Source organism: Mus caroli, unplaced genomic scaffold (genome assembly GCF_978045245.1).
Source record: "Mus caroli unplaced genomic scaffold, Mus_caroli_1 scaffold_18, whole genome shotgun sequence".
NCBI lineage: Eukaryota > Metazoa > Chordata > Mammalia > Rodentia > Muridae > Mus > Mus caroli.
The window spans coordinates 41,159,308-41,175,883 of record NW_028227273.1 but is presented as its reverse complement, the minus strand read 5'-3'; the positions used below and the strand labels follow the sequence as shown (position 1 = coordinate 41,175,883).

General features: G+C 40.9%; 1 protein-coding gene across 1 annotated transcript in view; it reads right to left on the bottom strand.

The window, feature by feature from the left end:
• The window catches only part of Pp2d1 (protein phosphatase 2C like domain containing 1), a 34,014-nt gene extending 18,809 nt beyond the window's left edge, over nt 1-15,205 (bottom strand). Inside the window, exon 1 of the mRNA XM_021186474.3 lies at nt 14,954-15,205. Coding sequence (XP_021042133.2) covers nt 14,954-14,985 — 32 coding nt within the window. The 5' untranslated portion in view covers nt 14,986-15,205. The remainder of the gene's footprint in view (nt 1-14,953) is intronic.
• Between the last annotated feature and the right edge of the window lie 1,371 nt (nt 15,206-16,576).

Below are 16,576 nucleotides of genomic sequence, written 5' to 3'. Positions count from 1 at the left end.
GGATAGGGGATTTTTGGAGGGGAAGCTAGGAAAGGGGATAACATTTGAAATGTAAATAAAGAAAATATCTAATAAAAATTAAAAATATAAAGTTGAAAATATTTATACAATAGCTAATTTATGTACATGTTAAATATTTGTCTTAAAGGAGTAAAAAATTACGAAAAAAAGTAAAAAAAAAAAAAGAGCAGATGCAACTTGATGACCCTATTTTTGGGGGGGGGGGTTGGTTTTTTCCGAGACAGGGTTTCTCTGTGTAGCCCTGGCTGTCCTGGAACTCACTCTGTAGACCAGGCTGGCTTCGAACTCAGAAATCTGCCTGCCTCTGCCTCCCGAGTGCTGGGACTAAAGGTGTGCGCCACCACGCCCGGCCTTGATGACTCTATTATTATACAATACACTTTAATAGCTTTAAGAGCCTGGGAGAAGGTGGAGGAACAAGGAAAAAAGTCTATGTCATTCACAAAGAGTATGCAAAGTCCCAGACAGACTTTTTCAGACTTCTTACATAGATTAACATTCACTAAAAACAAGGCAATATCAAATCCAGAGGCAAGGCTTTGAAACTTTAGCTGTCAAAAATGCAAATGCAGAGAGTATAAAGAAGTTCTTAGACCTTTAAAAGCTCGATCAGCACTCACAGATGAATGGATTAGAATTTCTGCTGATATTGACCCTAGTAATCCTAATGGCATATAATCCTATATATAAAAATATCCATTGTTATAGCTGTGGGAGAAAGGTCATTTGAAAAGAGATTGTAGACAAGGCATTCCTAGACACTTCTCCAGAAAACCTCAGCCTTCCGTGGTTTGTCGAAAGTGTGTTAAGGGTAGGCACTGGACCAATGTATACAGATGAGCAAGAGATATGTGAGGTCATTCCTTACCAATGGGAAACTTCCTGCAAGACACTCCTTTAAACATGGGAAACGCCATAAGGGAGTTCAATTGTTCCCTGGCCATAAACAATATAAGCCAGTCATTTCCAGTCAGCAGTGCAATAGCTGAGTATTGGAGACATAATGCAGGATACAGAAGAATGCAGTGCCCTAGATTTAGCCATAAGTAAAAATCTAACACTATCACCAAACATTCCATGCTATAAAATACCCACTGGAATTCATGGACCTCTATCCCCAAAGACAGTAGGAATGGATTTAGGAAGAAATAACCTAACATCTCAAGGACTTATTGTGCATCAGGAATTATAGATGAAGATTTTAAGGGAGAGACTGTGATTATGGCTTACAGAGCAAAAAATGTGCAGTGTACAGTGGAAGACAGGATTGCTCAGCTCTTACTGCTCCTGTAAATGTTTGTGATTTGAGAAGAATTATACCCCATACTCAAATAGTATCCAACAGCAAAAAATGTTTACTCTGCAGAGAACCTGCATGCAGGGGTCTGCCATACATCAGGATGGAAGACAGAAGTGTGGGCTTTGCAGGGTCAATTTAAAGCCTATTAGGGTAGGAGTGGGTGACTTTTACGTTTCTTTCTCTTGGTTGGTTGGCTTTATCTCTGGGGTATGGATGCCTTGTGATTGGTTAAGGCTCTGGGGGATTTTAGGAGACTGCAGGTGATTAACTATATTTGGCTCAGGCTAGGTGGTGGGGCAGCTTCCTGATTGACTGCCTGTGAGGGTAGTTTTTCATGGAATTGATTGTTTTTGGATTTTTCCAGTTCTGGAGAACAGAAACTTAGGCCTAGTCTCTCAAACTGCCAGTTTGCTGCCCTCCATGGAGTCAGCCTGGCTCTGGATAACTCAGTCCTCTCATCCCCTTGTCTGATTTGTAACTGAATCCAATCATTGATCGGTCAGTTCTTTTTCCCAAGATCCGAGTCATTAACCAAAATGTCAATGGGAACCTAAGAATCATAAGTGATTCCCGGAAATAGGGGTCTTTGTGACTTAGCATCTCAGCCTGTAGTAAGGTGAAACAATGGACATTGTATTTTTTTTTTCTCCTGTAATTGCTTCCTGCTGACATTAGGACATTGTCTTTTGGGGGCCTAGGAAGGCTGAAATGCTAATCAAAGGCAATAGGGTATTTATCAAAAGCATCTGGTTAGGTGATCCGGTTGAAAAAGAGGGAACCATCATATTGACTAGACCGGTTAACATCAGCTTTCAATAAAGAAGCATTCAGCAGTTTCCAGTCCACAGGTGGTCCCTGGATGTCAGCCAGATGAAAATCTGAGACAAATATAAACTAGAGACAGAAGTTAAAATTTGTCTAGTAATTGGGGAAGGTAAGAAAACCCCAAGACCAAGGGGAAAATCCCACTCTCAAGAACAGGCAGGGGGAGCCGGGCGTGGTGGCGCACGCCTTTAGTCCCAGCACTCGGGAGGCAGAGGCAGGCGGATTTCTGAGTTCAAAGCCAGCCTGATCTACAAAGTGAGTTCCAAGACAGCAAGGCTATACAGGGAAACCCTGTCTCAAAAACAAAACAACAACAACAACAAAACAAAAACAAACAAAAAAAAAAGAACAGGCAGGGGGCTGGAGAGATGGCTCAGCAGTTAAGAGCACTGACTGTTCTTCCAGAGGTCCTGAATTCAATTCCGACAGACACATGGTGGCTCATAGACATCTGTAATGGGATCAGTGATGCCCTCTTCTAGTGTATCTGAAGACAGCTACAGTGTACTCAAATAAATAAAATAAATAAATCTTTAAAAAAAAAAGAGCTGGGAGAGATGGCTCAGTGGGTAAGAACACTGACTGTTCTTCTAGAGGTCCTGAGTTCAAATCCCAGCAACCACACGGTGGCTCATAGCCATCTGTAGTGGGATCTGCTGTCCTCTCCTGGTGTTTCTGAAGACAGCTACAGTGTTCTCACATACATACAATAAATATATCATAAGAAAAAAAAGACTTACTTTACCCAGCACTCAGGAGGCAGAGGCATGCAGATTTCTGAGTTCGAATCCAGCCTGGTCTGCAGAGTGAGTTCCAGGACAGCTAGGGCTATACAGAGAAACCCTGTCTGGAAAAACCAAAAACCAAAAACAAACAAACAAACAAAAACCAGGCAGGTGTACCCATCTTAAGTTCATCTGGTTTGTGGTAAGGAGATCCAAATCTTATGACTTCTTAATTCTCTGAAGCTTATGTTATCCGTAGTTACAAGAGGATATACATTAGTATTTATCATTGCATTGAAATCTGTAGTTTAGAAAAAGCAGCTAACGGGTAAGGCAACGGTAGACTCATGTCTTTGAGACCTAGCAAAAGCTATAGTTTTGAGTTAAAAGACACAGAACATTTTTTTTTCTCTTAGTCCACAGAGCTCGATACACAGATTGAATATCTTTAGCACGATGAGAAACATCTTTAAGTCTACATGTAGAAGACAACCGAAGGGAATTGAAACCTTGAGCTTGTGATTGAATTGTATGCAGCCAATGCTCCATTTGCTGATCAGAATTCTATTGATCAATGCTAAAATGTTCAACTTTTGAAATCTTAGTATTATAATAGCACAGATGAGGGAAAGAAATCTAAGATATTTTCCATTTTTTCAGATACCTTAAATTACTTTTTCATACCTCTACAGCTTGCCTTTACACACCGCAAAGAATGTTCAGATCCTCAGGAATTACCTAAGCTTTTACATCCTCAGACCTTTATACACCTTAGAGCACTCAGAATTTGCATGGGCTTTAAACCTTTTTGTTTCCATCTAATTGATTATCAGAGACACGAGTAGTTACTCTAAGAACAGTTACTACAAAGCAAGTTTAAATAAAGGAACAGTAAAAAGCTACATTTGAACTAATTTGGAAGCTGTTAGCAAAGCAAACCTGTCTGCCTGTTTTGTTTTGTTTTTAAGATTTACTTCATGAATGTGAGTACAGTGTCTTCAGACACACCAGAAGAGGGCGTCAGATCCCCATTACAAATGGCCGTGAGCCACCATGTGGTTGCTGGGATTAAACTCAGGACCTCTGGAAGAACAGTCAGTGCTTTTAACCTCTGAGCCATCTCTCCAGCCCTATCTACCTTTTTTTTAAAAAGGGACCTAGTGGTTTAAATATAAACCAACACAGTAGTAGATTACCTTGACATAAAGAGCTAGTTCCCTGATGCCCAGCTGTTAAGCTACAAGTAGCCATCAATGCAATCAGAGAACTTGAACAAATTACAATCAATTACAATAACTGAATAGAATAAATTACAATAAACCGAATAAATATAACAATTAAAAATGTCAGATTTACCCATTATCCAGACACCCACCCCATTAAGTTCCTGCGATGTCCATTGCTTTACTGGGGACACAGGTCTCAAGGTAGGATCAATCTTCGGCTGCCAGGCCTGGCAAATCTGAGAGGCTCCCCTGAGAAGGAGGAGGAACTTGGGGAAATAACCTCAGTTTGTCAATCTGGGTGTCCTTTGTTTGGTCACAGTTCAAACTAGGTCCTGGCAGTGGGCAAGGCAGTCAGGCAGTTATGCCCAGTGGGTAGTGTACCACAATTCCAGCAGTGTCTTTCATCATTGTGCCCTTTGCTTCTTGGAGATTTGGGGGCTGTTGTTAGGTTTTGGGAGTCTCTGTCTGTTATAGTAAGTTTAAAAATATTAAATGCATAAGCCAGGCGTGGTGGCACATACCTTTAATCCCAGCACTTGGGAGGCAGAGGTGAAAGACTCCGAGAAGAGCCCCTTGCTCAGGCCTCAGGACAATAGCGGACCCACAAGAACTCACAATAGACCAAGCTTGATGCAAACCACATGAGGTTTTATTCGGGGAAAGCCAGAGTTCTGGGGATGACTCATATCCCACGCAGGGGTAGAGGAGTCAACCTCAAGGGGAAAGAGGTCCCAGTTTTTATAGGCCCTCGGGGGAGAAAGGAGAAGGTGGGGAGTAGGGGATTTCCAGATCTAAACAATGTCTATTCTCAAGAAATGAGTATGGGAGGGGTACAAGGAAAGTGTCTGGTGCAGGTGTAGCAACTCAGGATTGGCCAGGCTGTGGTTGCTGGGGAGATTTTCTGACTCTTTCTCAGCAACCAATATCACAAACACCTGGCAATGAGCTTCATCAATGGGCACACACATGGATTCAAGGAACGGTCAAAACATTGGCAGACACACAGGTTCAAAGAGTGGCCAGAGCATTGTGCACCTCTATTTTTCTAAATCAGTGAAGCTAGTTCTGCTAACAGTGACATCTATCTTGCCAATTTCACGGCCTCTGTGACCTTTTACATTCTGTCAGGATCTTTCAGAGGCAGGCACATTTCTGAGTTCGAGGCCAGCCTGGTCTACAGAGTGAGTTCCAGGACAGCCAGGGCTACACAGAGAAACCCTGTCTCAAAAAACCAAAATAAATAAATAAAAATATAAAATGCCATATTCAGTAAATCTCTGGTTGGTTTGAGGGCCACTATCTACTTAGCATATCTAAGTTAAACAACCTTTATCTATTTTAGTTATCTGCTCTGTCCTTTGCAAACATAAAACAGGAGAGTAAATAAAGCTTTAATCTTAAACTTAACTGCCTCTCAGTCCCTGCTAAGTTTGAGGCTTAGGAGTCAGTTTTGAATTGAAACTCAACTGGTGTTAGTATAAAACTCTTTAACCCCTAAAGCATACTTCATAAAAAGACTCACATAACAGAACATAACAGTTTTCCATATGGTTTAGTTTAGGCTGAAGCCAGTGTCAGGACAGGAAAAGGTTAAAATAGCCGAGTGCTTGACTGAGAGAACTCTCTTTAGGCTGCTGGAGCCTTGCCAGGGCTTAGTCAAACTGAAAGGAGGAGGGCATGAATTTTAAAAGCCAGTGATTTTTAAGCTTTTGGGTTTGGTTTGGTTTGGTTTGGTTTGGTTTGGTTTGGTTTTTTGGTTTTTTTTGGTTTTTCGGGACAGGGTTTCTCTGTATAGCCCTGGCTGTCCTGGAACTCACTTTGTAGACCAGGCTGGCCTCGAACTCAGAAATCTGCCTGCCTCTGCCTCCTGAGTGCTGGGATTAAAGGCCTGCGCCACCACACCCCGGCTCGATTTTTAATCTTTTAATATTGCAACCCTGTACATTTTTTAAATGAACAAATTCCTTAATCTTTAGTACTGGTATCATTACCATAATGTACCTGATGTAATGAAAAGAAAAAGACAAAAGCTTTCCTTTTGAGTACTACTAGGTCATCTTGAATCCTTGAGGAGGATTTGGAAGTACTGAAAGATAGGTTTTGTTGTTGTTGTTATTGTTGTTTTGGTTTGGTTTTGTATTTTTGTTTTGGTTTTTGGCAAACTGTTTTCAATGACCAGAGACCAAAATTAAAATGAAATGGTAATGGAATTGAAGGTTTGGTGGATACAGGAGCTGGTGTATCTATGATCTCATGAGACTCTTGGAATACACACTGGTATGTACACAGTTTGTTGGGATTGGAATATTGTTCCAAGTAAAACAAAATGTAGGACAAATGAAATGTGTGGGACTAGAAGATCAAATAGGAAGACAAAAGCCTTATGTGGTAGATATAGCCATAAACCTCTGGGGAAGAGATCTACTACAACAATGGAGAGCTCAGCTAATATTTCCTCAAACGTAGATAACAGATACACTATATATTGGCACCTTACGCGACATGCTTGATTGTTTCTGTGTTTAATTGTCTAAGAAGCTTGTTTCGATGATGTGGAGCCAGGCATGAAATGCCAGTGCCTAAGAAATACTTGATATGTGTGAATCCATAAAGATCTAATAGTACCTTGATGAACAGAAAGGGAGAATAAGGTAAGCTGAAAGACACTGGTTTATAGAAAAAAAATGCGGAATTAGATCAACTTGTATACTTTAAAAATGTTTTAACATCAGAATGGATGTCACAGAATGTGGTATGTAGGGGAAAAGATTTTTGCCCATGAAAGACTATGGTACGGTAAAGATCCTACAAGATTAAGAGAAGCTCCAATAAAAAAAATGCATGACTCAAGAAAGAAAGACAGCAGCACAGAGGACACAGAAAGCTGATCCCCCGCTGCATGGGGACAGCTCAACAAATCAGCTAAAGAAAGACAGATTGTTCATAAGATTGGCAGACTGGAAAACCTTGATGTTGACAGGAACATCTGCTGAAGGACAGAGGACCAGTAGTGCAGTTATGAGGGATCATCGCATCAGTGGATCTTCATAAGGACGTTCTGCATGTTACATTTGTGGAAATGATAGTTGTGTCTGTTGCAATTTTTAAAGTGTGTACAATTTTTAGCTTGAATAGAGAGGGGGAAGCTGTAGAGGAATTTTAATCCAGTAACATGGCTATTTTGGCAAGGGATCACATCTAACCACTTAAGGCTGTGTCATTCATCTGGAATCTAGACACACCCTTAGGAATTTAACAACACACCTGAAAGCTCTTTTAAAAAAAAAAAGATAAAATAACACTCAAAAAGAGTAGATGGGAAGAAATAAACCCAGGGCTGAAGCCTCCAAAATACAAACAAGTAACAGCAATAAAAACAACACAAAGAACTAATCAAGAGTTGGCTTTTTGAGAAAATCATCATAATTGATAAAACCTTGGCCACATTTAACCACAAGACTGAGAAAGAGGATCTAACTTAATTAAATTAAAGATGAACCTGGGGACATTGCAAGATAATTAAGAGAATCATAAGCACATAATTTAAAAATGTATCCTCCACCAAACTAGAGAACCAAAAATGAATTAATTTCTTGATTATATGACCTACTACATTTAAATATAGATGACATCATCAATTTAAACAGGCCAATAACTCTTGTGAAATAGTCAGTCAGTTATACAATCTCCCAAACAAAACAATCCCAGGAGCAAATGATTTCAACACAGAATTCTATTAGACATTCCAAGAAGGGTTAATGCCAACACTCATCAAGTTAGTCCACAAAACATAAGCTGAGCAAACATTTCCTTTTTTTTTTTTTTTTTTTTTTTTCCGAGACAGGGTTTCTCTGTGTAGCCCTCGCTGTCCTGGAACTCACTCTGTAGACCAGGCTGGCCCCAAACTCAGAAATCCGCCTGCCTATGCCTCCCAAGTGCTGGGATTAAAGGCATGTGCCACTACTGCCCGGCGAGCAAACATTTCTTAATTACTTTTACAAAGCTATTATTACTCTAATACCAAAAAACACACAAAGACCCAACCAAAAAGAAAACTATACCCCAATATCCCCAATAAACGTAGATGCAAAAAATTTCTAATAAAATAATTGCAAGCTGAATCTAAAAAAACATCAAAAAGATCATCCAATATGATCAAACTGGCTTCATCCCAGAAAACTCCACCATGGGCTGGCGAGATGGCTCAACTGGTAAGAGCACTGACTGCTCTTCTGAAGGTCCAGAGTTCAAATTCCAGCAACCACATGGTGGCTCACAACCACCTGAAATGAGATCTGACACCCTCTTCTGGTGTGTCTGAAGACAGCTACAGTGTACTTACATATAATAATAAATAAATCTAAAAAAAGAAAAAAGAAAACTCCACCACATAAACAGACTGAAAGACAAAAACCACATGATCATCTAATTAGATAACAGAAAGAGCCTTTGATAAAAATCCAGCCGGGCAGTGGTGGCGCATGCCTTTAGTCCCAGCACTTGGGAGGCAGAGGCAGGCAGATTTCTGAGTTCGAGGCCAGCTTGGTCTACAGAGTGAGTTCCAGGACAGCCAGGGTTATACAGAAAAACCTTGTCTCGAAAAACCAAAAAAAAAAAAAAAAAAAAAAGAAAGAAAAGAAAAAAAGAAATAAAGAAGAAACAAACTTAGGAACAGGTAACAGGGAAATTAAGATAATATTTGGGTAGCACAGAGAAACTGTGTCTCGAAAAACCAAATAAATAAATAAATAAATCCAGTATCCCTTTATCCCTTAGGGATACAAGGGGCATACTTAAACATACAACAAGCCCACAGCCAAAACAAAGAGAAATTTGAAATATTTCCTCTAAAACTAGGAACCATTCAAGGTTGTCTACTCTCTTCATACTTATTCAATATAGTTCTTTAAGTCTTAGCTAGAGCAGCAGCAAGACAACTGCAAGAGACAGGGAGGCTACAAATTGGAAGGGTACAGTAAAGTCACAGTAGCTTTATTTGTAGATGATATCATTTTATATGTAAAAGACCCTAGAAACTCCTTCAGGAAACTTCTACAGTTAATAAATGTTTTCAACAATGTAGTAGGATACAAAAATAACAACAACAACAACAACAAAAATCAGCAGCCTTCCTAAATAAATGAAAGACTAAGAAAGAAATCAAGTAAACACTACCTTTGATAATAGCCTCAAGTCTTGGAATAATTCTAACTACACATGTGAAAGATAAATATAATAAAAACTAAGATACTGACATAAGAAACTGAAGAAAACTGATAGCACAGACATTAAGACCAACAATAAATGAACCTCATGAAACTGAGCAAAGTAGCAGCCTACAGAAATAGAAAATATCTTTACAAATGATATAACCAATAGAGAGTTAGTATCGAAAATATAAGAACTAAAATAAGTGGACACCAAGAAAACAAATAACCCAATTAAGCCGGGCATGGTGGCGCACGCCTTTAATCCCAGCACTTGGGAGGCAGAGGCAGGCAGATTTCTGAGTTCGAAGCCAGCCTGGTCTACTGAGTTCCAGGACAGCCAGGCCTTTACAGAGACACCCTGTCTCGAAAAACCAAAGGGGGAAATAAAATGGAGCTGGTGGCTATGAAGAGCTTTTATCTATACTGACTAGTGTTCATGGTAGTAGAATGTAGTCTCTTCATACTACCAAAGGACAAAGGTAAACCAACCAACCAACCAAGCTACAATCACTAAGATCTACAGTGGTGACCTGCCTGCATGATACACGGATACAAATGTTGTGGGTGGTGGTAATACTGATTGTAGTTAAGTCACCTTCCATGAGATTGAACCCTGATAAAGTGATTAAGACCTGAGACTAGATAGCTGCGGCCGTAGGAGTGAATAAAACACTACTATTCTGCTAAAGGAACATAGCAATAAAATGATTCCTAAGGGCACTCGGCTATACGCGTAGATCAGTGTCTCATTTGACCATCATCAAACAGCTTTTCCTGCCATAGATGGAACCTAATATAGAGACCCACAAATGAGCAATGTGCAGAGAGCAAGAGGCTTTGGAACACTCGGTCTAAAATAGGATGCCTTCGTTAAAGCGCTTCCTTTGATGCTTGGGAATGTACATGGAAGAGGGGTAGAGAATACAGAAGTTGGAGGTAATAGACAAACCCAAGGAAACAGTGTCTTACAGACACAGTAGAACTGACACATATATATAAATTCACAGAGATTGGGGCAGCACACTCAGGTCCAAACCCAACAGGGTTCCAGTGCTAAGAGCGGTGAGTAGACAAGAGCTCATATAACCCAGATGCTATGTCTAAATAACAACTGCTTGCAAAGGGAAAATTACCTTTCTCCAGTGAGTCTCACTGGGAGTATAAACCACATTTAAGGGCAGAGCCCATGCCCAACATTAGATAGCCAAGACTACCTCATATATGATTGTTTCTGATTTTGTGTTTTTATGGGTTCATGTGTTTCTTGAGCTTTCTTTTTTTGTGCCCATTTTCTTTTTATTTATTTATTTATTTATTTATTTATTTATTTATTATATGTAAGTACACTGTAGCTGTCTTCAGACACTCCAGAAGAGGGCGCCAGATCTCGTTACGGATGGTTGTGAGCCACCATGTGGTTGCTGGGATTTGAACTCTGGACCTTCGGAAGAGCAGTCAGGTGCTCTTACCCACTGAGCCATCTCACCAGCCCCTTGTGCCCATTTTCTAAAGAGAAAAGTCATGGACTTGGGTGGTTAGGGAAGGTGGGAAGAATATAGAAAGTAGAGGAGGGAAAACCATAATCAGAATACACTGTATAAAATTTATTTTCTACTAAATATTAAAAAAAAATACTATGGGTATAATTATCTATTGACTGAATATATTATCCAAACAGATTTTTTAAAATATATTTTTAAAAGATTTATTTATTTTATGTATTTGAATGCACCATTGCTCTCTTCAGACACACCAAAAGAGGGCATCAGATCTCATTACAGATGGTTGTAAGCCACCATGTGGTTGCTGGGAATTGAACTCAGGACCTCTGGAAGAGCAGCCAGTGCTCTTAACTGCAGAGCCCATCTTTCCAGCCCGATTATAAAGTTTTTAAGGTTCAGAATCTTTTAGAATCTTTAATATATACATATATATATTTTTTTACACGTATATATATGTGTATATATGCATATATATTTATATGCATATGTACACATATATGTATATATATACATGTGCATTTTTTTTAGTTCAAAAATATTTATTATTTATTTTGTGTGTGTGTGTGGGCATGCATATAACAGAACCCTAGTACGGAAGTCAAGAGTAAAATCTGCAGTAATTTCTTCATCTACCATGTAATGTAGGTTTTGGGTAACAAATTTAGGTAGACCTTCAGGCTTGGTGGCAAATGCTTTCACCCATTTTGCTATTTTAGTGGCCTTTTTTTTTTTAAAGATTTATTTATTATAAGTACACTGTAGTTGTCTTCAGATGCTCCAGAAGAGGGCATCAGATTCCATTACAGATGGCTGTGAGCCACCATGTGGTTGCTGGGATTTGAACTCAAGACCTTTGGAAGAGCAGTCAGTGTTCTTACCCGCTGAGCCATCTCCCCAGCCCTTAGTGGCCCTTTTTTAATTTAGGAATTTAGTTTGTTTTGGTTTTGCAACAAGATCTTAAAAAGCACTAGCTTACTAGCTTCTCTCTAACTTGCTAGGTAGTCAAGTCTGGCCTTGAACTTCTGTGTAGGGAGGTAGTTACAATGCTTTATCAGGAGTCTGTTTTTACTGACACTGAAGGTCCTCACTCTCCATTAGTTTTTGATCTATCAATAAAGATGCCACTGGCCAATGGTTGGGCAGAAGGAAAGAGGCGGGCGGGATTTCCAGGTTAGCACAGGCTAGGAGAAAGGAGGAGAATGGCAATACTTGGGGGAGAGAGACGGAACAGACTGTGAGCTGCAGGGAAGATCTTCCAAAACTGTAGGCAACAAGGGAAAAAGGCCTGAAAACACCTTGAGCAGAAAAACCAATGGCTTCATAGAAGGTAACTGGGTAACTAAGTTGAGGGAAAACGTAGGGGTGTTGAGCTAGGAGTGAAGGTAAAGTCACTCTAACCACAGAAGGCTTAGAAGAACCCAGCCACAGATCCAATAAGCCAGTTTTAAAATGAGTGTGTGTGTGTGTCTGTCTGTCTGTCTGTCTTTTACCCACGGATCTGAGATCCTCCTGGGCATGCTTGCAACCAGCTGAGAACACAAAAGACTGTGTAGACAAAACTACATGCTACACTTCTGATCCTCCTGTGACTCCTTATGCTTGGCCTTCAATTTTTCATTTCATTTCTCCTTTTCTCTTTCTCTCTCTCTCTCTCTCTCTCTCTCTCTCTCTCTCTCTCTCTCTCTGTAAAATTGCCAGACATCACCAATGGCTAACAACTGTAATCCTAGCACTGAGTATGGTAAATTACCCCACAATAATCCAGGCCAACCTGGCCAATAGAATGGGGAATGTTGGAAAGATAGCTAGATGATTACAAGTACCTAGTGTTCTTTCAAAGGACCTGAATTCATTTCCCCACGCCCACACTATATTCCACTTCTAAGGAAATTTCACATGGCTGGTCTTCATGGGTACCTGCATTTATTTGCACACACACATACACACACACACACACACACACACACACAGTCAATTTAAAATGTGGATTGGGCCAGGTGGTGGTGCATAACTTTAGTTCCATCACTGGGGGTGTGGGGGGACAGAGGCAGTTGGATCTCTGAGTTCAAGGACAGCCAGGGCTGTAGAGAGAAACCTTGTATCAGAAAAACAAAAAACAAAATAAAACAAACAAAACCACAAACAAATAAACAAACCATATGAGCTGGGCAAGATGGTACTTATCTTTAATCCCAGCACTCAGGAGGTACAGGCAAATAGATCTCTGTGATCTCAGACCAACCTGGTCTATATAATGAGTTCAAAGTCAGACAAGGTACCATAGTGAGACACTGTTTCAAAAAACAAGCAAGCAAACAAACAAAATCAAAATAAAATAAAATAAAACAAGGACTGAAATGTTAACTCAGGGGTTATACTTGATACTCTTCAGAGAGCTTGGGTTCAACTCCCAGCACTTCATGTTCCAGGGGGACCTGACACCCTCTTTTAACTTCTGAGGGCACCAAGCATGCACATGTGTGCTGGAAGCATCCATACACACAAATTTAAAAATGGAAAATAAGGGCTGGTGTGATGGCTCAGAGGCTAAGAGCACTGACGGCTCTTTTGAAGGTCCTGAGTTCAAATCCCAGCAACCACATGGTGGCTCACAACCACCCGTAATGAGATCTGACACCCTCTTCTGGCGCGTCTGAAGACAGCTACAGTGTACTTATGTATAATAATAAATAAATCTTTAAAAAAAAAAAGAAAAATGGAAAATAAGTTGGAATGAGGGGATAAATGTGCAAATGGCAAGATGCCTTGGTGGTCAGTGGTGCTTCCCACACAAGCATGCTAACCTGAAGTCCTTTCTAGAACTGCAAAGATGGACACTAGTCCTCTGCTCCTCACATGTGCACATAAGTATCCAAACACACATCATGATCACACATGCATACTATAGTAGTACATTTAAATGGATGGGCATAGTGGGACATGCCTTTAATCCCAGCACTCAGGATGCAAAGGCAGGGCGATCTGAGTTCAAGGCTGCCCTGGTCTACATAGCAAGTTCCAGCATATCCAAGACTACAGAGAGAGACCCTGTCTCAAAACGCCAAAATAATATATCTTAATTTTTTAGGGGGCTATAACCGTAGCTTAGCAGTTTAAAGTGCATATTACTCTTGTAGAGTTCCTGAGTTCAATTCACAGCATCCATGTTGAGTGGCTTACAACTATCTCTAACTCCAGCTCCAGGGGATCTGATGCCATTTTCTGGACTCCTTGGGGACCTGCATTCCCAGGTGTGCTCTCTGTCTCTCTGTCTTTCTCTCTATCTCTGTCTCTGTCTCTGTCTCTCTCTCACACACACACACACAAGTGCACCCACCACATATACATGTAATAAAATAAATATTTTTAAAAGTTAATCAAAATAGATTACTCAGAGATGAAGTGCACTCCCTGAGTGGTCACAAGGACCACAGTTCAGATCCCATCACATGCATACCTATAACCCCAACTCCAAGGAAAGTGAAGACAGGAAAATCACTAGGGCTTACTGGCTTGCAGTCCAGCCAAGAAAGCACAAGCCTCAAGGTCAGTCAGGGAATAATGCCTCAAAAGCAATAGACAAAGTGATAAAGGAGGACACTTGATGTTCTCTTTTGGCCTCATAGGTATACACCCCCCCCCCACACACACACACACACACACACACTCAATCAATCAATCCTTTTTGGGGGGTTGGTTTGTTTGTTTGTTTGTTTTTTGTTTTTTTTTAATCTTGTGGGGTTTTTTTGTTGTCACCCACTTTATTTTATTTATTTATTTTTAAGATTTATTTATTATATGTAAGTACACTGTAGCTGTCTTCAGACACACCAGAAAAGGGAGTCAGATCTTGTTACGGATGGTTGTGAGCCACCATGTGGTTGCTGGGATTTGAACTCAGGACCTTCAGAAAAGCAGTCGGTGCTCTTAACCACTGAGCCATTTCTCCAGCCCTTGTTTTTTGTTTTTTTGAGACAGGGTTTCTCTGTGTAGCCCTGACTGTCCTGGAACTCACTCTGTAGACCAGGCTGGCCTCGAACTTAGAAATCTGCCTGCCTCTGCCTCCCGAATGCTGGGATTAAAGGTGTGCGCCACCACGCCCGGCATACAAACAATCTTTTTAAGAGTCAAAATAAATAAATACCTTAAAGGAGAAGAATCCAGTTCCCAATTCATGTTCCTTTGGACGGAATACTTTTCTCTGTCCTTACTTTACTCTATTTGCAGAGCCTTTGTCTATCTTGAGCACAGGTGAGATGGTATAGGAGAGAAAATAGGAAGAGAAGGAAGGGAGGAAGAGGAGGGAGGAGAAGGGAGGGAGGAGAGGTGAGGCAGATGTGGTTATGGCAAGCAGTGAAGGAGGTAGTAAGGAAGCAGAGGTGGGTCTTCTGACTGATGGAGGTTCACTGTTACAGTGTTGACCATCTAATCTGGAATTTTAACCATAGCAACCTTTGTGATCTAGGACTTGAAACAGTAGATCATAAGAGTGTTAACCAAGCCGGGCGTGGTGGCGCACGCCTTTAATCCCAGCACTGGGGAGGCAGAGGCAGGCGGATTTCTGAGTTCGAGGCCAGCCTGGTCTACAAAGTGAGTGCCAGGACAGCCAGGGCTACACAGAGAAACCCTGTCTCGAAAAACCAAAAAAAAAAAAAAAAAAAAAAAAGAGTGTTAACCAACTTCCCAGGGGGATTTCTTTCTTTTTTTTTTTTTTTTTAAAGATTTATTTATTTATTATACATAAGCACACTGTAGCTGTCTTCAGACACTCCAGAAGAGGGCGCCAGATCTCGTTACGGATGGTTGTGAGCCACCATGTGGTTGCTGGGATTTGAACTCTGGACCTTCGGAAGAGCAGTCCGGTGCTCTTACCCACTGAGCCATCTCACCAGCCCGGATTTCTTTTTTTTTTTTAATTAAGATTTATTTATTATTAGCCGGGCAAGTACACTGTAGCTGTTTTCAGACACACCAGAAGAGGGTATCAGATCTCATTAAGGGTGGTTGTGAGCCACCATGTGGTTGCTGGGATTTGAACTCAGGATTTTCAGAAGAGCTGTCAGTGCTCTTAAACGCTAAGCCATCTCTCTAGCCCCCCGCCCCAGTGGAATTTCTAAAGGAGAGGACAAGCTTTAAATGTTCCACCTTATACCTATGATACATTTTATAAAGTATCAGAAATGGCTTATTTGCTTGCTTCTTTTCTTCCTTCCTTCCTCCCTTCCTTCCTTCCTTCCTTCCTCCCTCCCTCCCTCCCTCCCTCCCTCCCTCCCTCCCTCCCTCCCTCTCTCTCTCTCTCTCTCTCTCTCTCTCTCTCTCTTTCTTTCTTTCTTTCTTTCTTGTTAATTGTGAGATTTTGAAAACAATGATTATAAGGGGGCTGGAGAGATGGCTTGGGGGTTGAAAGGACTGGGCCCAAGTTTGGTTCTCAGCACCCAGAGAGGCCAGATTAGGCTACATGAAGCCATGTTTCAAAAATAAGTGAGCCAGGTAGTGGTAACACCCACCTTTAATCTCAGCACTTGGATAGGTAGACAGATCTCTGTGAGTTCAAGCTCACAACCACATGATGCACAGACATATATTCAGACATACAGAGACAAACTACCCATATGCATAAAAAAATAAAACACCTCGCCGGGCAGTGGTGGCACATTCCTTTAATCCCAACACTTGGGAGGCAGAGGCAGGCAGATTTCTGAGTTCGAGGCCAGCCTGGTCTACTAAGTGAGTTCCAGCACAGCCAGGGCTACACAGAGAAACCCTG